Source organism: Momordica charantia, assembly GCF_013281855.1.
Source record: "Momordica charantia cultivar OHB3-1 chromosome 9 unlocalized genomic scaffold, Mcharantia_2.0 BLBB01000009.1, whole genome shotgun sequence".
NCBI classification, from domain to species: Eukaryota; Viridiplantae; Streptophyta; class Magnoliopsida; order Cucurbitales; family Cucurbitaceae; genus Momordica; species Momordica charantia.
The window spans coordinates 24,922,580-24,944,641 of NW_028275167.1; the positions used below are offsets into that span (position 1 = coordinate 24,922,580).

General features: G+C 35.6%; 1 protein-coding gene and 1 non-coding gene across 4 annotated transcripts in view; both read left to right on the forward strand.

Moving 5' to 3' along the window:
* EMB2771 (E3 ubiquitin ligase) overlaps positions 1-22,062 on the forward strand; it is a 54,456-nt gene that overhangs the window by 25,408 nt on the left and 6,986 nt on the right. For all 3 annotated transcript variants that reach the window (XM_022291067.2, XM_088117513.1, XM_022291068.2), the window contains 17 exons: positions 2,894-2,977; positions 10,741-10,833; positions 10,978-11,037; positions 12,121-12,219; positions 13,227-13,367; positions 17,019-17,099; positions 17,504-17,575; positions 17,734-17,805; positions 18,754-18,847; positions 18,934-19,016; positions 19,094-19,144; positions 19,281-19,355; positions 19,466-19,587; positions 19,672-19,832; positions 20,403-20,479; positions 20,550-20,663; positions 20,744-20,845. In XM_022291067.2, the coding sequence (XP_022146759.1) occupies positions 2,894-2,977; positions 10,741-10,833; positions 10,978-11,037; positions 12,121-12,219; positions 13,227-13,367; positions 17,019-17,099; positions 17,504-17,575; positions 17,734-17,805; positions 18,754-18,847; positions 18,934-19,016; positions 19,094-19,144; positions 19,281-19,355; positions 19,466-19,587; positions 19,672-19,832; positions 20,403-20,479; positions 20,550-20,663; positions 20,744-20,845 (1,581 nt within the window). The remainder of the gene's footprint in view (positions 1-2,893; positions 2,978-10,740; positions 10,834-10,977; positions 11,038-12,120; positions 12,220-13,226; positions 13,368-17,018; positions 17,100-17,503; positions 17,576-17,733; positions 17,806-18,753; positions 18,848-18,933; positions 19,017-19,093; positions 19,145-19,280; positions 19,356-19,465; positions 19,588-19,671; positions 19,833-20,402; positions 20,480-20,549; positions 20,664-20,743; positions 20,846-22,062) is intronic.
* LOC148209249 (small nucleolar RNA SNORD36) lies at positions 771-841 on the forward strand. The gene has a single exon (XR_015787456.1). It is a non-coding gene; the product is annotated as a small nucleolar RNA SNORD36 (small nucleolar RNA).

The window sequence follows — 22,062 nt, forward strand, 5'->3', positions numbered from 1 at the left end:
GAGATAACATGATGCCATCCCTACCATAGAGGATGAGGTCTTGGAGGGAAATTGCTTTTTGGCCAAGAAACAAGAATTTGGAAAAGGGAGCCACTCTTTTGGGTCCAAAAGGAATTTGAAGTCATGGAAACGGATTGGGATAATGCCATGATTATTTCAATGTTTTGTGCTAAGGATAAGACAATTGTTGCATCCCTCGAAAGTATCGTCTCGAAAAATTGCCAAGTCAAGCTCTTCTTGGCAGATAACGCTTTCTTTAGATTCGAAAGTGGTAGACCCTTGAACTTTGATAGGCTCAATGGCAAATGGCGCAAGATAGATGAATTTCACATAAAAAATGGAGAAGTGGGATCTTGAAAAACATGGCAGGAAAGAAGTATCGGTTTGTTTTGATGGTTGGATGAAAATTTGTGACTTACCTTTAGAGCTATGGAATACAAATTACTTGCCATTGGAACTCATCTTGGAGGTTTGAAGAAAGTCTCTTCAGCAACACTAAATATGTTAGATTGTTTTTGTATGCCCGTGTATTTCTGTTTGGTTTTCATTCTTCTCAATGAAAAGTTCGGTTTCTTATAAAAAAAAATTCAAATAGAGAAGAATAACTATGGCTTAATTCTGACTTCAATTGAGATGGCTACGAAATGTGGAGTGTTTGTGGTACAAGTGGCTACCATAAATATAGCTACAAGTCGTCATTTTCCTCCATCCGACTTCGACAATTATTGATTCTCCTAATCCATTGGATATTCAAAGATTGCAAGAAGTTTTGGCAGATGATGGCAAAGAGTTTCTTAATAAGGTTAGCCTGGAAATTCGAGCTTTTTAAAACTGATGCTCAGAATTGTTCATTAATCTTTGTAAAATATCTGCAGGTGTCTTTTTGGTTTTATATTCCTTTCAAAAGGTAACTTGTTCCTCTAATCAAGGAATGGTGTGATCGACGGTTTCATAAACCAAAGCTTCGTCTGTGGTAAAATGGGGTTCGGCTGTAGATTTTACCTTTCTACTTTGGACAGGTAGAAGCATGTACACCAGTCTGTCATAATTTACCTCTCTGTTCAACATCCATCTATAGAGGCCAGTTGAAGAACATCCTGTGTTGACCAGATACTATGGACGAGGCGTCAGGTTCAAACGTTGAACTGTTCTATATTCTACGTTTTAGAATTTGTACAAAACATCAGAAAATAAAACAAATACAATTGTGTCTTAATAAAAAAAAAAAAGGTTAGCCTGGAAAAGCGGCTTGTAACTGACCCTTTGTCTACTGAAGAAAGAGGAAGGTAGAAAGGTTTACTTCTATATCCTTAGTTTCAATTCACTCCATAAGCGATAAAGCAAATGTCCAAGCAGTTACTTAGGCTATCCCAGATTTCGAAGATGATGATTTAGAGGCAGCAGTTAGTAATAGTAGCCCAGATTTATCCTCGACGACAGTTGAAACTCATAGTAAAGACCCGAGCAAGCTTTCCTTAGAGGAAGAATTTCAACTTCTTTTTAATGATTAGAAGGAAGATGGAAAGTTATAATTTCAAAACATTCTTTCATTCCTCTTTATTTTTTTAAATTAATTTTTTTTAAAGTGGGAATCATCCTTGTACCTATTAATATGGATCTTTGATCTTTGATCTTTAGGAGCTCTAAGTTGAGCAAATGGTAACGCTTATTTTGCTGATGCTGGTTTTTTGGAGTATCTGTATTTCTTTAAGTATGAAGAATCAGGTTAAATTGTAGAGAGATTTTGGAGATGAAGCGTCGGTTTTCTTCAAGTTTTTTCGATTTATCGTAGACGTTTTGGCGTGCTTTTTAGCTAGTTGAAGAGCCTTTTTGAAGCATTTCCTTCTTGTCCCGATTTTTCGATTAGCTCAATGTGACTTTTCTGCAACATCCAAGTTCTGAAGACTTTCTTTTCTTTCTTCTGAGGTGTTTCATTGAAGTTTGTCTTCTTGGTAGGATTCTCTTCCAATGAAAAGCGGCTTGACAATCTTAAGGAGTTGGAGCGCTATACAACGTGTCTTAAAATAAGAAAATTAATTAAAAAATTGGACACTAAAATACAAATTTAATTTAAAAATCGGACACTGAATTTCAGCATGTCGGACATCATGTCCGACACCTACACTTAGCTGAAATTTGTGTGTCCATGCTTCTTTTAATTAGTAGGGTTAGGTATCCGATTATTCTTGGTCCCAATCATATGTGATATGTCTATTGTTCACTTCACAGCATCAGTTACACTTGAAATTTGTAGAAGTGCTATTTCCCAATTTTATATTTTGCACCATTATAGATTTTTGAACTTGATTTTACACTACTGACATGCCTGCTTGATTATGCTTACCACGATACTAGATTTCATATCTTTATTCATTGTATTGTTAATATATTAAGTTACGTATTAACGACTTGAACCAAAATCAACCACAAATGATTATAAAGTGAATTTCAATTTAATAGTTCACTCGAGACTTATAGTTTAAATTTAATGTATAACTAATTTGCGTATATTACTATTGGAATCTGATATTCAAATGAGTTTTTTTTTTTCACCGAAATGAAGTATAATTATAATAAGGATAAAGTTACAAAATTGGAAAACAGTTAAGTATTGAGACTGTCAAAATTTATGGAAATAATTTGTTTGAGACACCCCATCCTGTTTGTGCACTTATATCGATTGTCCAATTGTTATGCTTAGGACTCGACGACCACTAAATGTTAATTGATGCAAAAATGTTATTTTATTTTTCTCTGACATCATTCTTGTATTCGTGGTTTGCAACAATTTCCAACGATGGGTCGAATTGGAGCTTTATTGGTTGGCATTGGAATAATTTTCCAATATCATGTTCTCTTCTAGGATTTTCACGGCTCTTCTTACTTGTACTAGGTTAGAAGACTTCTATGCTCTGCAAGACCTGTGGCAATTCAAACATCTGTTAACCCTAGTGCTTCTGATCAGGACCTACAGCAGGTAATCATGTGTTTGACCATTCTCTCTCTCTCTCTTTTCTAATATTGGAACTTCGAACCAGGTATATGCTAATTGAAGTGCTAAAATAATTATTTTTCGAGACATGATTATATCTTGGTGTCTTAGATATAGAAGTTTATTTGTCATTTGTCCTTTATTGTAGTTGAAAACTCTATTAGTCTAGGAGTCTCCTGAATGCCTCTGTATATATGTATGACCCCGAAGTATGAATTTACTATGAGTATTCTCTCATGGCTTTTATGGTATCGGATCCTTGTAAAAAATTCATGGGGAGGGAAATGCTCTCTCCTCCCTCTTTCCTTAGGTTCTGGTATAGTATACATACAACTGGTGTATTCTTTGGGTAGTTAGGCTGTAAAACTAACCGATTAAAAGTTAGGTTTTTTTTTTTTTTACTTTTTTCAACAAGAAACAAAATTTTCATTGATAATATGAAAGGGAAGAGAATTGTTCAATAACAAAAGCTCCCAAAAGAAGCGGAAAAAGAAGAATAACAACCAAACAAGGAAAAAAAAATTAGAAAATTAGACCAATTAATCAAAACCACAATCAACAATCTACGAAAGCAACCTCAACATATCTAATGCCAAAGAAATAGCAAAACTCTGAAAGAGTTGAGGCTTGAAAAACTTTCTTCATTGAAGCTTGCTAATCTAAAATGATTGTCTGCTGAGGAGAAAACTTAGGAGCTAAACCGCCAGAACGAAGAAAAAAATTGAGGAGCTTAATATTTCACGAGTAATGAGTATACTGATCTTGATTTCCAGAACGAAAAAGTAATGAATCTGAAACCTCCCCCGCCAAAGAGAAGAGTCTTCTAATGCCGCTGACAGGCTCTTCAAATTCTTAGCCCTTGGAGAACGAAACAATGACCAAATCGAACCAAAGGGGAATAAACATCCAATTGGAAGCTGCAAATAGTCTCTTCAAATCTCCACGAAAAACAACTGAAAATAAAGCTCCTTTACCCCTTAATGCTCTCCTTTAAAGCCAAGAAGAACTTAAAAAATATCATCCCTCTCCTATAATAATAATAAAAAAAAAATCTGCAAGGTAGAGCCAGCCATAAAATTCTGTTGCCTTCGATAAAATCCTACCTATTCATTGATTGGAACTAGGGAAATGTAGACATCTTTAAAATATTTAAAAAAACTTTGATTATCCATACAAGAAGCCTTTTCGACTATCAAAGGTTGTTGGCTAGAAGGAGAAAGCAAGACATCCACTTTCCCAGGAGAGCTTACAGGGATTTGATCTTCTGCTAAAAGTATATTAAAACGTTCGATAAGGAAATTTATTATAAATCTTCATTAGCAACCTCTTGATCTTCCGAAAATTCTAGAGAATCCTTACTATTGACACTAACATTGAATCCTTCCTCATCATCACACAAAAAATTATCCTTTGTGTGTTTATTTGAGTGCTTATTCCTTAAATTAATGATACCATGGCTGAGTGATGAATTACCTTTAGGCGTCTTTTCATCTGAGAAAGCAGGAAAATGTGTCTGATTGAGCGACAAATGTGGAAGACTTTTACACTTCTGGATCCCTTCTCTTTCTACCACAAAATATCTTTCTAGATTGTTTTGAATTAGGCCAGCTACATTTAGTTTTTTTTTTTTTTTTTTTTTTTGACAAGAAACAAACTTTTCATTGATAATATGAAAAGAAAAAAAATGTTCAAGGATACAAACTCCCAGTGGGAGCGGAAAAAGATAAAAAGCACCCAATAAAGAACCACCATCAAAAAGATACAAGAGAATAGAACAAAATGCCAAACTGCACACTACAAACTGCAAAAGCAGCCCCACTAAACCTAAAGCCAAAGTTGGGATGAGGCAGACTTGAGGCAAAAACTTCTTCAGGGCTTGCAAAATAGTAACGAACACCTGCTAAAGAGAACGCCAGCTACCTTTAGTGAGTTAATATAATGTAAATTAGTTCGCATTCTATTTGTTAGTAACCGTTAGTTCAATTCATAACAGTCTTAGCTTCTGTTGGCTGTCTATAAATGCCAACCTACTCCTTTTGTAAAGGGCAGAATCAATCCAATAAAGATTTTGTTAATTGGTTTACACCACAATACCATTTAATAACCTCGATTATTGCTTCTTTTTCGAATAATATAAGGGCAGGGAAGGAATAAAATTCCATGGCGGCAGTAAATCAGGGTTTAATATAGAGTTGCAATCAACCAAATTGCCAACCGTCTTGGTTACCTTTCCACCTTCCAATGGATGAGATTCTTTACTAAATTCGTTTCCTTTATCAGGCATGAATCTCGGTTAGTTGTTTTCCAAAATAGGAAGATCTTTTGGGCTGCCCTCTGGTCTTTCGTCTTTCCTTTTATCAGGTGAAAATCTGAGGGGACTCAAATATGCTTCTTTCAAGGAGCCTGAATGCGTAAAGGCGGCCTTTTTTCTTTCTTCAATAACTTTTTTTTTTAAATCTATATTTTTTAATATCCCCATCTTTCTTTTCAAAGTCTCTTCATCTTCCAATAACAGATGAAGCCTGAACGTCTAACACATTTGAAGATCTTGCAATCAGCATCCTACATCTCATGTCTCTTATCAAAAAAAAAAAAAATCAAACTTTGTTTTTTCTCATTACCTTCTACCGCCATCACACGAACTTCAAAGCTACTGAACTTTGTATTAATTTCGATTTGATGTAGGTAAGAAGCCACCTGTATTCTCTTCATCCTGAACCAGAGCTTTCGAGCCGTCCAAAAGGGGTAGGGTTTTGTAGGCTTCTTCAAACTGCCAAGCTGAACTCCAATTGCTTCAAAGTGTTGCTTATTCTATAATTTTAAAGGTAAGTCACAAATCCTTACCTATCCTCCAAAAGCTCCCACCACTTTCTTCCTATTGTGATCTTCAAAACACTATCTCTCAAGCTTTTATAGAACTCTGCTACCTTTCTCCACGAGCCATTAACCCAATCATAGTTTAACAATCTTCCATCCCCAAACCGTAATAGCCTTATTCAGAAGCATTGCCTGGATATTGTGTTATTACAAGAAACCAAAGTGCATCAAAAGATGGACCACAACTTTATCAAATCCATTTGGAGGTCTTGAGACGTTGGTTGGGTGCAGATTGAGTCAGAAGGACGTTTAGGAGAAATCCTAATGCTTTGGGATGAAAACAGGATTAGATTGAAAGAAGTCTAGAGAGTGACTATTCGAATGGTTCATTGAAGCATCTAGTTTGGTGGGATTCTTTTGCTCTTTCTTGGGATGAAGGTGGTTTGGGGGTCGGTAACTTATTGAAGAAAAACAAAGCACTTTTAGCTAAATGGGGTTTTGTTGCGCCTCTGCTTAATAGTATGAGGGTAAGTGCAAGTGTACACTGTCACAAGTAATAATCTGGAAATATTCCAAGTTCGTATCCACATGGACTAGTTTTCTTTTAAAAATGAATTTGTAAACTACTTGAGTGAGCAATCGGGTTTAGGATAAAAATTTGGTGAATATGTTGGGAAACACAATTTAAAAACACAAGGATTAAAAAGCCAACCCCCTACTAAGATTTAGTTCTAAAAGATGAATTACACCTATCAAGTGTGCCCGTAATTAAGCTCAATTTATGCAAACTGGTTCAACTCCTATTCTATACCGCTTTTGGTTTGTTTAGAAGCTTAGGCTAAGGCTAGTGTTTACATATGTCTATGCAACTCTAGAATCCTAAATAAATTAAATCCTAACTTACGTTTAACGGGTAAGAGAGCCTATGTCTAGGATCTTGTTTTAGTTCTTATTTCTAAGTAACTTCTCGTTTTACCTTGATGAAATCCATTTGACTCTTACATTTTTTGAATTAAATTCAAACTAATGTGATTCAAACAAGTGACCAACAAGAAAATCAACTAGAATAATTATATCATTCAAGATAAGCAAAGAGAGCGTAAAACGTCGTGCTCACTAATAGATGTAATTTAAAATAGATGAACTAAACCATTCGTAAGAGGGTTGAATAAACAATTTAGCTACTCATGGAAATGAAATAAATGAAAACACAAGAGAAGATAACAAAAGAATGCATTTTAATTAGAAACGGAAAGAAAGTACAAAATGGAACAAGTTGAATTGCAATAAATAAACAAAGGAAAATTGCAGAAAAATTAATTGAAGAACCAAACTTAAAAACTAAAGTTGATAACAAAGTAGAAAGGAAAGAAATAAAGCATGAAAAGTGAGATGTCTTGAAGTGATGCTTGGAAGCTCCTTTTATAGGCCATGGAGGCAACAAGATGTTGACAAATGCATGGGAGGTTGGAACCAAATAGGGTTGTAGAGATTTTAGGAACTAATAACAAATCTTGGACCAATTACTTGGTCAAAAGTGGTTATTCACGTTTTGATCATCTAGGAATCAAATGTGGTTGAAGCATCGTGAAGTTGGAACTTTCAAAATAACTTGACTGACTCATTCCTCTAGCAAGCTAGAAATTCTGGTCCTACGATGTGCCTGACGCATTGTGATCATCAATCTTCACTTCTCTTTACAAAATAAGCATATTTATACAAATTAGCCTTCATTTACCTCAGTGTTTTCAAGGCGCAAGGCGTACCTCAAGGCGACGAGCCTCGTTATCGCCTTAAGGCGAGAGGCGATAAAAAAGGCGTCGCCTGAGTGAAGTGAGGCGCACTTAATAAAATAATAAATAAATATTATATATAGCAATTTTATGTATTAAAAATACTCTAGATGAAAATATTTATAAATCTATTTAATGTACCAATAAATTTTAACTTAAATAATTAAGTAAAATAAAAAAATTTAATTTAATAAGATATTAATAAAATTAGTGGTTAAATAGAAAACTAAAATTAAATAAAACTTAAATCATAAATTAACTTAAATAAAAGAATTATAAAAGAATTTATTTCACTCTTGCCTGCCAGATGGCAAAGTAAATGCAAGATGGCAAAGTAATTGCATGCAATTAGTGCCTTGATTGCATGCAATTAGTGCCTTGAAAACCTAAAAGGGAAGAGGAAAAGACTCCACCAAACCTCAAATACCAAAATCTCTTTAATTCTACTTTTTATTCTTCTTTTACTTCTTCCTCTTTTCCGATTCTTCATCTTCAGTTCTTCTTCTACTTCTTTCCCGAGCACAACCCGTTCATAGGTGAGTGAGACTAGATCTTTTGGCTGTCTACAAAGAAGGAGATGACTTCATAATCCTACAATGACCAAGCAAAGGCAGTGGCGGTGGTGGCAGTGAAGGATGAAGCAGTAGTGGCGAAGGAGGAAGGTTTTCGGGTATTTGAATCTTTGGGTGTAGGTTTTCATCTTTTTAGGGGTTCTTTCATGAGTTTTTAACATTATAACAAAAAAAAAAAGAGTCGCCTTGCTTCTAAGAGGCGCTCGCCTCACCTTATGGCAACGGCGCCAAGGCGCACAAAGGCGAGCGCCCGATTGAAGGTGCTCGCCTCGGCGCCGTTCAAGGCGCGCCCAGGCCAAAACGCCTCGCCCCTCGCCTTATGCGAGCGCCTGGGCGCGCCTTGAAAACACTGATTTACCTATAACTCAATTCCAAAGTCCTTAATCACAAAATATGCACATTTTCTCTAAATTATATGCATGAACATACATATTTCATCCCAAATAACCATCAACTAAGCATACAAACCTATTCTTTTTAGCCTTTAATCAAGGCTCATCAGGTTTGAGATTCAGCCAAGAACCTTTAGCTCTTTGGCGACCATGGCTAGCTTATATGGTGTTTATGGTCATGGGTGAAATGTGGCAGTGAAGAAGTCGGGTAGTAGGCGCAGCCATTGGTTTAGTATCAACAAGCATTGGCTGGCTTCAGAAAAAATTTCCAAATTCAAAGTTTGAAATGGTAGAAAAGTTCTCTTTTGGCATTAATTATGGTTAGGGGCTTCTTTGTTAAAAGAGCAATCTTTCTTTATCTCATTTGATGACAGTGTTCGAAACTTGGGATAGGAACTCTTCCTCATGGAGATTGGAAACGAGATCTTTGAAAGATGATGAAATTGAAGATTTTGTGGTCCTTGATTGTCTTTCCTCATTTACCCCTAGTGAGGCTGAAAGTTGACAGGAGATGGACATTGGACTCCTCAGGGATTTTCTCTATAAATTCCTATGCAATTTCATTGCTATTCTGCCTAATCTCCCAAAGGATTATACTACATCTATTTGGAATTCTGGAAGTCTAAAGAAGATAGTTTTTTGTCATGGACTCTTCTCAATGGGAAGATTAATATAGATGAAGTACTACAGAAGTGCTTTTCTATTTGTTTGGGGCTGCAATGGACCAGTGGTTCTTGCTTTGCAAGAGGGCATCGGAGGATCTAGATCACATTTTATAGCATGTCAATTCACCTAGGATATTTGGGTCATTTCTTTGAGTTTTTTTGGATGCCTTGGGTTCGCAATTGGGATTGTTGGGATGTGTTGTAAGAGGTGCTTTTGTTCCCTTCTTTTGCGAGGGAAGATAAGAATTTTGTGGCAAGAGGGAAGAATTTTGTGGCAAATTTGCTTCTTTGCTACTTTGTGGGAGAGTTGGATTGAGAGACATAATAGATAATAGAATCTTTATGGGGGAGAGAGCTAGGGAGTATGTTTTGGAGGTTATTAGATTTCACACTTTCCCATTGGGTTGGTTTCAATGTTGTTTTGTTATTTTTAGATATCTAATATGTGAATTAGAGTTACCTAACCCATCAGCTTAAGCTTTTGGGTTGAGTGGAAGTTTATTAATCCTTAACGTAGTATCATAGCCCAAGAGCTCAAACGAGTATCCTGTCAGGAAATGGGATCAGGCCACATTGGTGAACCCAAAAGAGGCACCATCTTGAAGAGGCATGTTAAGGATCTCACATTAGATAACGAACATAACAACAATTTATAATATAAGTAGGCTACTCCTCTCATTTTCAATTGGTTTTGAGATGGAACCCCTTAAATATTGACATGGTATCAGATCTGGAGGTCCTATGTTTGAACCCCTGCATTGTCGTTTTCTCTCCATTTATTATGATTTCTACTTGTTGGGTCTTTGTGCAATGTTCCAAGCCCACAAGTGAGGGGAAGGGTTAGATATTCAATATATGAATTAAATTTACTCAACCCATTAGCTTAAACTTTTGGGTTGAGTGGTGATTTATTCATTCTTAATAGTAATTATTAGTTAGGAGATATTATTTAGTTAGAAGTTATCTTTTTCGATTGGAGCCCCTTTCTTTAGGTAGGCCTTTCGTCGTGGGGTTGAGTTTTTTATGCCCTTGTACATCTGTTCTTTTTTCATTCTTCTCCATGAAAATTTTGGTTTCTCATTTAGAAAGAAATACTGATCATCAATGTTAAAATAAGGAGTCATTGTTATTTCACTGGGATGGTATTTACTTGTCACACTCAAGAAATCTTTCAATTTTTTTATAAGATACAAACTTTTCATTGATAGATGAAAAGGAACAAAAATTGTTCAAAAGGACAAACTCCTTAGTGAAAATCTTTTCCATTTAAATATAGTTGTTTTCTTTATTGTATTGAAAATAAAATTGATCGTCATTAGTTAAAGATTTATATTATTATTCAGTAGCTAATGATTTCTAAACCACTTGTAAATATCTCTTGCAACTTTTAGGTTCACCACAAGTCTTACTATTTATTGTGCATGCAATGCATGGTGATGATATCACCATCATTAATTTAACAAGAAATGAACTTTTCGTTGATTGGCGAGTTCTCATTTGTTTCTACAGGCCCAACTTTGGCAACTTGCACAAAGGACGACATCCCTTCCCTTTGGCCGTGGTGCATTTACTCTTGAAACCATATATACTCTTTTGACAGAGGTTTTCCCTTTTTTTATTATTTTCTTTTTCCATTGTGCATAAGCCTGTTTGGATGGATGTGTTTTTGTACTGAATGTTAAGTGAAACTTGTATTATGTCTAAGATGCATAATTTTTTGTTGAATCTGTCAAAATACTTTTGTAGGCCTTTGTAGTCCCAAAGCTTGTATTGGCAGGGCGGCTACCTGCACAACAAAATGCGACGGTAAGAGTATGATTATCTTGTATCATGTTTTTAGTTCATCGTTCACTTGACTTGTATGCGTGGGCAATTATGTGACTTGTGAGTAGCCACAAAAGTTACTAAAAGAAACTTTACATTTTAGTATGATAGCCATTGCGTATACATTAAAATCTTTAGCTAGATGTAGTAGATAAAGACTTCAGAGGTCTCCGCCTTGATCTTCTGCTGTCAAATGTTTCTTTTCATTGGTGGAGGATTTTCGGGTTTGGATCCTAGCCCTTCTAGAGGTTTTTCCTGTAGTTATTTTTTCCATATTTGAGCTCTCCTTCCCGTCCTCCTTTGGCCCCTTTGTTGGCCTCTATTTGGAAGGTTGAAATACCAAAAAAGATTAAATTCTTTGTGGCAGGTCTTATAGGAAAAAGTCAATACCTTGGATCGTGTTCAGAGGTGTCTTTCCTTCTTTTTGGGTCTGCAGTTGGTGTGTTATTTTAAGAGGAGCCTCGAGGATCTTGACCACATCTTGTGGTCCTGTCAGTTTGCATGAGATTTATGGTATCATTTTTTGGGTGTTTTGGGGTGTCTTCGGCTTGTAATAGGGATTACAAGGCAATGATGGAGGTGGTGTTGTCGTCTCCCCTTGAGACGTGGTAGATTTTTGTGGCTGGCCTTTTTTTTGCTACTTTGTAGGACATTTGTCTTGAGAGAAACAATAGAATTTTTAGGGAGGAGAGATTCAGGGGTATGTCTGAGTTCTTATTAGATTAATACTTTAGGATTAGATTCTAAGGATTTTTTAATTATCAATTGGGTTTTATTCTTTTGGATCGGAGCCTCTTTCTCTAGGAGGCCTCCTCTTGTCGGACTGTCTTTTTGTATGCCATTGTATATTTTTTTTGTTTCTCTCAATTAAAAAAAAAATCTTTATCTATTACATCCAGCAAATGAAAAATAGGAATGTTTTGTGAGAAGGAAATTTCCTCTTTACCTTGCATTTATTTCTACAGATTCTAATCATGTTTGGATATTATATCATTTATTTTCCTTTTGATTGCAATATTTTGCAAACATTTGCTTTCAACATATGCCTCCCCCTATCCTGGACAGGTTAATTTGGATCCAAATGTCAGGAATGTGGCAGAGATCAGAACATGGCCTGAGTTTCATAATGCCGTTGCTGCCGGACTAAGATTGGCCCCTCTCCAGGTTGAAATTAATTTCTTTAAGAAGCAAAACTTCCATTCTTTTCTTTTCCGTTCATTGTGTGCCATTTTTACATCATGCTTTGTGGATACATTGCATTGAGGACTAAGACATTTGTGCCATGAGTCAATTTACTCCTTTCCTCGCCTCCATCTATAATTTTCTTTACCACTGTCCCTTTTGTCTGAATGTTAAGGGGAAATTTCCTAGATACTCTTTAAGCTACTGTGTGTTCTCCAATTCGATAGATGATCTTTAATGTCAATTGGTTGGGGTTCCAAGGATGAGTAACAGATTTAGTTTTTCCCATAGTCTAATTCAATCATGCCAATGATTGGAGAGAGACATAAAAGAACTGGAAGGGAAGAATTCTCTGAGCAAGAAGGGGGAACAAAGTGACTTTTGACTTCATATTCAGTCTCAATGCTGTTGGACAAACAAAAGAAAATTCCTGACTGTAGAGTCAGTTTTGGCTAACTGTCATAACAACGAACATTTAGTTAGAGTACAAAAAGCTGACAATTGAAGATAGCCTCGCCTCTATTATTCTCTCCTCTATAGAGCTTGGAATTAAATCTTGACTTGCTGACTGTTATAGTGGATGGAGGGTATAAGCTGAACCATTTTAGAGCTCTGTACAATCTCTTCATCTTACTCTTTCTTTAATTTTCTTGCTGTTTCTTTGGTTTAGAGTGTCGAAGTCAGGCTATTTTCTTTTCTTCTTTCTTTTATAAGAAACGACAGACTTCCACTAAGTGGTATCTATTTGAATCGCTACTTTGAATTTTGTAATATCTCTATATTTCTGATTTGGCTTATTGGAGAATTTCTATGTGAGCTCCATAACATGAGCTTGGGCGAAATACTGCCCTTGGCCTTTTTTTGTAAATTTTGATGTCAATACAAAAATTTCTTAAAAAAAAAAAAATTAAAGTTTTATTATCAATCTTTGTTATATGCCTACTAGTATATCGTTGACTCCAACAATTCTTCAACATTATTATTTCCAGGGGAAGATGTCGAGGACGTGGATTATTTATAACAAACCTGCGGAGCCAAATGCTGTTCATGCTGGACTTCTTCTTGCACTAGGATTACATGGATATCTGTGTGTTCTAACCATTACTGATATATACCAATACTTTTCACCGGTGAGGTGTTTTGTGGTTCGTTTAATTTGAAATTCTAGTAATGCATTAATCAAATCAGTCATCGTCTTGAATTGCTTGATCTTGTGTGCATCCCAACTCTGTATTCAGAATACCACTTGAACCTATTTTACCATTTATGGTTATATCAATTGTTGTGCTGTTATTTATTCATTTATTAAGGCAAAAAATACTTTCATTGAAAGAAAAACCTTCATGGTTCGAGTCGTAGTCCTTGGAATAATATCAACAAACAGTGGCTTCAGGTGGAGAAATCCTCTTTTTTCAAAGTTGGCAATGGTAGGAGAACTCTCTTCTGGCATTTTTTATGGATTGGAGCCTCTCTCTTAAAGGATAGATTTCCTTCTATTTACAGCATTTCGGCTTCTCCTCTTATTTCGGTTTCGGAAGCTTGGGATAGTGAGTCCTCTTCATGGAATATTGTAACTCGAAGGGCATTGAAAGATGAGGAGATTTTGGAGCTTTCGGAGCTTCTTTCTTGCATTTCTTCAGTTACTATTTCAGAAAATGATGATGTTCGTTGTTGGAGCTTGGAAAAGTCGGGCCTCTTCTCCGTTTCTTCTCTGTGCAAGTCTCAAAGAGCTGATTTGCGGGTTTCAAAAGCTCTTCTACTCTCTCTTTGGAGTTCGGGCAGCCCAAAACGAGTTAATATGTTAATTTGGATTCTATTATATGGCAAAGTCAATTAGAAAGTCTCCTAAGATGGCTTTACAGCCATCCATTTGCTTTTTATGTGCAGAAAATGAAGAAAGTTTAAATCATGTCTTCTTTTTCTGCCCATATGCTTCTGTTTGTTGGAATCTTTTTCTCCGGATGTTCCAATTAGTATGGGTGTGGGATCGTGTGGCTGCTAATAATATTTTTCAGATTCTACATGGTGTTGGGTTGGCACCTAAAGCTAATCTACTTTGGATTAATGGATTTAAGGCTATCATCTCAGAATTATGGTTTGAGAGAAATAAAAGGATTTTTGAAGATTCTTGTCGCCCGCCATTGGAATGCTTCAACATTGCCAAATTCAAAGCTTCTCAATGGTGTGCTCTTTCCGATTTGTTATCTTCGTATTCCCCTAGTATGATTTGTATGAATTGGGAGGCCTTTATTTCTCCTTTGTAGTCTTGTCTTATGTTTTATTTTCTATTTCTTGCTTTCTCTATCACTCCTTCGGAAGTTTGTATCTTTGAACAATTTTGTTCCTTTTCATATATCAATGAAAAGTTCGTATCTTGTTAAAAAAAAAAACTAGGAAGATAAAGAAGTCTCCCCCAACACCTTCCAAGGTGGTTGTGATACCTCCAGGCGGGAGAATAGTTCAAATTTTCCTATACAAAGAGTGTTGTTGGAGGCAATAAGGAACATATTATCTCTAAGATTTTGTACAGATAAATCTTTCCATCTCTTGAACTCCATATTATCTCTAAGATTTTGTACAGATAAATCTTTCCATCTCTTGGTCTTTCTGTTTCTTTGCCTAGACATCTTGATGGTTGGTTGGTTTGAATGTTTTCGTGGGTAGCATCTCAAAGAAAAAGCTAAAGTGCTTTGGAAATGTGCCTTTAGAGCTTTTTTATGGAATCTTTGGTTGGAAAGAAACTTTAGGTCGTTTAAAGAAAATGGTAAGTCTTTTGATGATTTCTTTTTTCTTTTTTTTTTTTGGTAATAGTGTACATATCTTGGCCTCTTGATGGTGCCATGGAAACGGAAAATTCATCTGTAATTACAACCTCTCTGCTAGATTGGAGAGCTTTTCTCATTTTGTTTTGGAAGGGGGCATCCTCAATTCATCCTTAGGTTGTTCTTTTGTTTCCTAAATCAATGAATTGTCTCTTATCCAAAAAAAATCATATTGCTCCACACGGAATTTTGACATTTCCTCTGAAAATTTACCCCTAAATAATTTAAATAGAGAAATATTAAGTTTGTTAAAGAGCATCAATAAAGATAAAAGACATTGACTCCCAACTTCTCAATCATCTTAAATTTCAAGCTTAAGTTTTTAAAGGAAAAGCTCAGTCAAGCTGCCATGGCTCTCCAAGGATTTTTATTCGAGTACCCCACATTTTTTGCTGGTGAACTTCTCAAAGTCTCTTGCTAGGTTCACTGACCACTGTTTTTATTTCACCCATCTGAAGATTTTACTCTCTTCTTTCCTTCTGCAAGGCTTCCCTTGGAGGGGAACGGGGACATTGCCAAAACACAACTTCATCCTTTGTCTAGGTTCTCATGTAGTCTGGTAAAAGATATTAGGCACTAACTGAACGGAGATTCTTCTTATAAATCTGCAAGTTGTCATTGATGTAATGAATTAAGTTTCTTATATATATATTAAAAAAAAAACAATCTGCTTGTATCTAGCAGTCATTGGCATACTTCCATTCTAATCTTGATAATTTTTCATTACTTGCCAGAGTCATGTGAATTGAAATACTAAGTTATATTCAAGTGACCTTGCATTGTACACCTCATCTTTCGTTTGATCTCATACAATTCACTTTTCTTTTCAATTTATATAATGGAGCATCATTTTCTTTGTTGGGAGTAAGAATAGTTGCTTTTTAGAATCTTGAGCTGTATCAAGGAAAAGGAAACTTTGGCTGATTTAGATTTCTATGGAGTTGATTGAGCCAAGACATCAGCATGAAATTCTCAACATTCTTTTTTTTTAACAAGAAACAAACTTTTCATTGATAATATGAAAAGGAAGAAAAAAGTTCTAAGGATACAAGCTCCCATAGGAAGCGAAAAAAGAAAAAGAAAAAACAAATAGAACATTGAAATCAAAAACCCATAAAAAAGATAAGATCTGAAGCCCATCTGTTCTGAACACTGATATTGATAAAGTTCGCCAATTCAAAGGAACAGACTGCTGAAGAGGAAACCAAAACCATCACTTGACACAAGTTGATCGCCAGAAGAAAAGAAATTGAAACCTCCCTCCACCAAGAGAAGACACAAAAGCGAAAAAAACTCAACCCTCAAAATTGTTGCAAAGCAGAGCCAACCAAAAACCTGATGCCCATAATTAAAGCCTACCTATTCAGTGATTGGAATTAGGGTAAGGCCAACATCTTCAAAAAAAAATTTTAAAAAACTTTGATTATCTGCTCCAGAAATTCTCAACATTCTATTTTGTATAATTTGGATTTCCTCAGCTGGTGTTGGGCATGAACTTCTATGGAGATACATTTTCCCTTTTCCTCTTATAGAAATCTTCACTAATTGAGACCATGGAAGAAAATTTGATCAGTTTAGTTTGTACATGACTTCCCGATAAATAAAATCCATGACTTTTAACATCTATGAATTTGTATAATTTTTTTTTCTTCTATGTTTTGGTCTGGCCTCCAAAATTAGGCCTTTGGGCTACTGTTTAAATATTTAGAATAGTATAAATTCTGTCTATTGTGGCTTTATCTTGCTTTTTCCTGATTTATTTTCGTGTGGAGTAACCTTTTCTTTTGATCTTTGTATATACATCTTTTTACGTATCTTTTGATCTTTGTATATACATCTTTTTACGTATTACTACGTTCTCTTGTTTCTAAAAAATTGAATATTTTGCTTGTGATGAGTTTAGTTCCACAATTTCACTTAAATTAATGTTATAATTTGCTTTCTTGAACTTCCTTTTAGCAACATGAAGCCACAACGGTTGGATTGATGCTTGGCTTGGCTGCTTCTTACAGGGGCACGATGCAACCTTCAATATCTAAGGTGTATGCTCAGTTTCTATCAGTGATTCTGATTTTACTTAAATCTCTTGTTTGGGCGTGCAATGTTTTATTTTTAAACAAGATATGAAAAGATAAATGGAAAGGAACAAAAATTGTTAAATGATACAAATTCCCAGTTGGATGCTTTTATATCTCCTCTTTAGATTGTTTGCATTTTTATTTTTATCTCTCTCTCTTGGTCTTACAATGTTTTATTATAACCCTTCTCTGGTTTATCTGATAGACGATCAATTTTCTGTTATAATGCCTAGAATTTGCATTTTCTGTAGTTTTATAAGTAATCTCTGCTTAACTACCCGTTTCAATAGTCTCTTTAGTCACATTATTTTTTCTCCCTGTATGTACTATTTGACATAATATAACCTATGATTACATTTGTGCCAGTGTCTTTATGTTCATATACCTTCACGCCATCCATATTCGTACTCAGAGTTGGAGTTGCCAACACTTTTGCAGGTATGCATGTGATTATCTTCAGAGATTAACCCACAATTATGACTATATCTCTGTCAATGCTGTGGCCTTAAGTTTACCAATCTGTTTTACATGATGAAGCACCTGTTTCTGCCTAGCTATTATTAGAATTTGACCATATATTCTCTTTCTTTTTCCAGTCAGCAGCTCTAATGTCCTTGGGACTTCTTTATGAAGGATCAGCACATCCACAAACAATGCAGATACTTTTGGTATTTTTTTTATAATTTTTTTAAAATACATTTTTTCCATTCATTAATTAAGAATTCCCACCCCCACTTTGATTAGTTTGCTGTCTGATGTTCCTTTTTGTCCAGGGGGGAGGATGTGTGAGTTTGGTCCCTTAGCCCTTTTAGGGGCTTTTCCTGTTGTTCTTATTTTCATATTCTGAGCTCTCCTTCTAGTCCCCTGTCAGCCTCTTTGTTTGCATCTCTCCGGAAGGTGAAGATTTTAAAAAAGATTAAATTCTTTGGGTGGCATACATGTGATAGGCAATACCTTGGATCGTATGCAAAGGTGTTCTTCCTTCTTTGTGGGTCCTCGGTGGTGTGTTCTTTGCAGAGGAGCATCAAATGATCTCGATCACATTGCATGGTCCTGTCAGCTTGCGTGGGATTTATGGGACCAATTTTTTTTTGGGTGCTTTGGGATGTCTTTGGCTCATAACAGGGATTGTAGGGTGATGCTTGAGGAGGTGTTGTTGTCCCTTCTGTTTTGAAGATAGGGGAAGATTTTTGTTTCGTTTCTTGGCTATTGTGTGGGGCTTTGGTCTGGAGAGAAACAATATAGCTTTTAAGGGTGGAGAGATCTGAGGCGTTTGTTTGGAATCTATTAGGTTTAATACGTCCATGTGGGGTCGGTTTCTATGGTCTTCGGTGATTATTACTTATTAGTTGGGTGTTATTATTTTGGATTGAGGCTCGTTTCTTAGAGGGTTTCCTCTTTGTAGGGCTGTCTTTTTCTATGTTCTTGTATATCCTTTTCCTTTCTCTCCATGACAGCTTGGTTTCTTGTATTAAAAAAAAAATCCACCCCACATATTGTTGAACTAAAAAAAATAATAATAATAATAATAATAATAAAAAATAAAGAAAATAATTTCAGAGTGTATTATTCAAAAAATATATATATTTTTACCTGTTTGATGTTTATGTTTACAGGCAGAGATAGGCCGACGAAGTGGAGGTGATAATGTTCTTGAACGAGAGGGTTATGCTGTTTCAGCAGGCTTTTCATTGGGACTTGTTGCCCTGGGTATGGTTGCCTTTTCTTTTAAGCATTGTGAATTAGAATAAGGTGTCGGTCAACAGAAAGTACTGATTTTCTTCTGTCAAATGAAGGTCGAGGCAAAGATTCAGTTGGTTTTACAGACTCAATAGTTGATCGATTATTCAACTACATTGGTGGAAAAGAAGTTTGTAATGTATGGTTTCATTCTCTTGATATATTATGTAATTGATTTCATAGTTTATCTGAATCGGTTCCCATCTTGTTCTTTAGCCAGAAATTTCTCTTCTCTCTACAGAGGAGCACAACCGTATGATCACGCAGGTTGATTTTTACACCTAATGTTCTCTAAAATAATCCTTCATATGGATATTCTCAATAAGTGCTTATGTGAGTCATTGCTGTCCAAGCAATCTGATATATATATATATATATATATATATTTCCTGCTCTCATTTAGATGGACGGAACTGTGGTCAATGTTGATGTCACTGCTCCTGGAGCTACTATTGCTCTTGCATTAATGTTCTTAAAAGTAAGTATCGACAAAACCACCTATCTTTTCAGATTTGAAACGATAAAAATATAGCTGAAATTCTTAAGTGGTACTAAAGTTGCTTTCTCCTTGGCTTTTGCGTGTGACAGACTGAATCAGTTGAAATTATGTCAAAGCTTTCTATCCCTCAAACAAATTTTGACTTGCAATATGTGAGACCTGACTTTATCATGATTCGTGTCATAGCTCGAAATCTTATAATGTGGAGCAGGTAGCGAATTTAAGGAGATTTGCAACAATCAGAAGTCCTATTTCCTTCATTAAGATCATATTTTGATTAAACGAGCTATTGTAGGGTTCATCCATCCAGAAATTGGGTTGAATCTCAGATTCCTGAAATTGTTATGAATGTTGTCAAGTGCCTCAAGGGTGATGATAATGACACCGATGAATTGGATGCTGAAGCATTTGTTCAAGCTTATGTCAACATAATAATTGGAGCATGTATTTCTCTTGGTAAGATGTAATTTTTATGGATTTATTATGAACAATAACACCCACTGTGTACGTGCAACTGTTTAAATCTCACTGAGACTTGAACAATTGCGCATAGTATCTCACTAAGAAGTGCACTTCTGGACCTCTGGTAGCCTGAATATTTGCATGAAACATGCGTATAACTCCAATTCTATGTGTGCTTAATTTTCTTTTTATTTGCACGTTCTACGTTTATTTGTGTTGTTTCGATTTGTCATTGAATTCCATGTCAGTTCTTCTTGGGGTTATTCTAGCTTGTCTTTGATTAATGCTTTGAAGAGTCTAGAATTTTACCTTTGTTAGAGTATGTATATTAGTATATTTTATAATTTATATTATTGTATTAATATTTATTAATTTGTTCTTACCTTCTTTTTATAGGATTAGGTCAACCTTGTATATTTGTCTATATATATACTTAAGTAATGAGAATAGACTATATTGAATTCTCTCAAACCCTAGTGTTTACAACCCTCTTGCTTTAATTACTATGAGACAATAGCATTTTACACTTAAACTTGGGATTCATAATTGTTAGTCCTGGAACAGGTTTGAGGTTTGCTGGTACAAAAAATGGAGATGCGCAGGAGTTGCTTTATAACTATGCTGTCTACTTTCTAAACGAGGTCCGACACAGAACAAGAGGTTGCACCTCTAGGCTTTTAGTTCTTTTATGACATTTTTCCCGTTTTGCAGATCAAGCCTATATCCATAGAAAATGAAAATCCCTTCCCGAAGGGATTGTCTCGCTACATTGATCGAGGCACTTTGGAGACGTGTGTCCATTTAATTGCTCTTTCTTTGTCCGTGGTATGCAGAATCTTTCTTAGTTTCCCCTCCCCTCCAAATAAATGTAGGATTTAAGTCCCAGGTGATGACTTTGTGAACAGGTAATGGCTGGTTCGGGAAATTTACAAACCTTCCGTCTCTTAAGATTCTTGCGCAGTAGGAATTCCACTGATGGTCAGGCTAACTATGGTATCCAGATGGCAGTAAGTTTTTTAAGTTGATTGGATCTTGACATCTACATGTAGACCTAAACCTAATACAAACGATGTAAACTAGGTGACACTAGAAAATGGCAAGAAATAAAATTGTTATATTAAAAGAAAGGCCACATACGTGGTCTTCTTATACAAGGCCACATAAAAATAAGGAAAAGAAATAACATATAAATATGGACGACTAATATTTAAAATAAATATTAAAAGAAATCCAACACTCACCTTCAAGCTAGTTTGAGGATGTCTTCATAGCCAGCTTGTCAATTAGGTGGTCAAATTATCATTTTGAAAGACCTTTAATTAGCATATAACCGTTTGTTCTGTTGTCGGAAGATATGAGATGCATATTATACTAGTATCAAACTTTTCTTTTGTAAAATGCTTGTCAACTTCAATATGTTTGTTGTATCATATAGAACTAGATTATGAATTACAATGATAGTAGCCTTATTGTCGCAGGAAACTCGTATAGACCTATATTCCTTTACAAATGCGATGGGCTAAGGCTCTAAATTCTGCTTCAACACTACTTTTGGCCACTGGTTTTGTTTTTCTTTTAAGTTTTCTTTTCCTTTTTCAAATTTTTTATTCAAAAAAATTTGGGCACAGGAATGTTGGGCCGTGTCCATGTCCTGCCCTGCGTGTCCCCGTGTGTTCGGGGCGTGTCTGTAATTAAAAAAATAAATTGGACACGCCATGTGGTGTGTCGGACACGTGTTCAAAGCGTGTCCGGACATATCGGCGTCCGATATGAGCACTCCACCTAAAATGGAGTGTCCATGCTTCCTAGGCTGATGTGGCAATAGTGAGTTGGATATTTTATTATTATTTTTAATTATGTGTAATTATTTTATTCATTTCCTCCACTCTCTTTCTTCCTTCCTTCTTTGTCTCTCTTCCCCTCTTTCTCCTTCGTTTTCCCTCCCCTGTCTCTCCTTATATGGTGAGAAACAGGGGAGAGGGAAAAAAATATTAGCAGGAAATAAGAGATCCCATGTGGTGAACTAAGAAGCCAAAATTGCAAATAATAAAGAAAGAAAAATGATTTAAGAAAAAAAAGGAAAAAATTGGTTCAGTAAGAACCCAAAAGTTCCTCCAAATTCCCTGCGCCTAAATCTTACAAAACCACCACATTTTGGATCTTCACATGGCAATAGCGAGAAGTCATGGAAAGATTTTTTCACACAAAGAAAGAAAGATAGAGG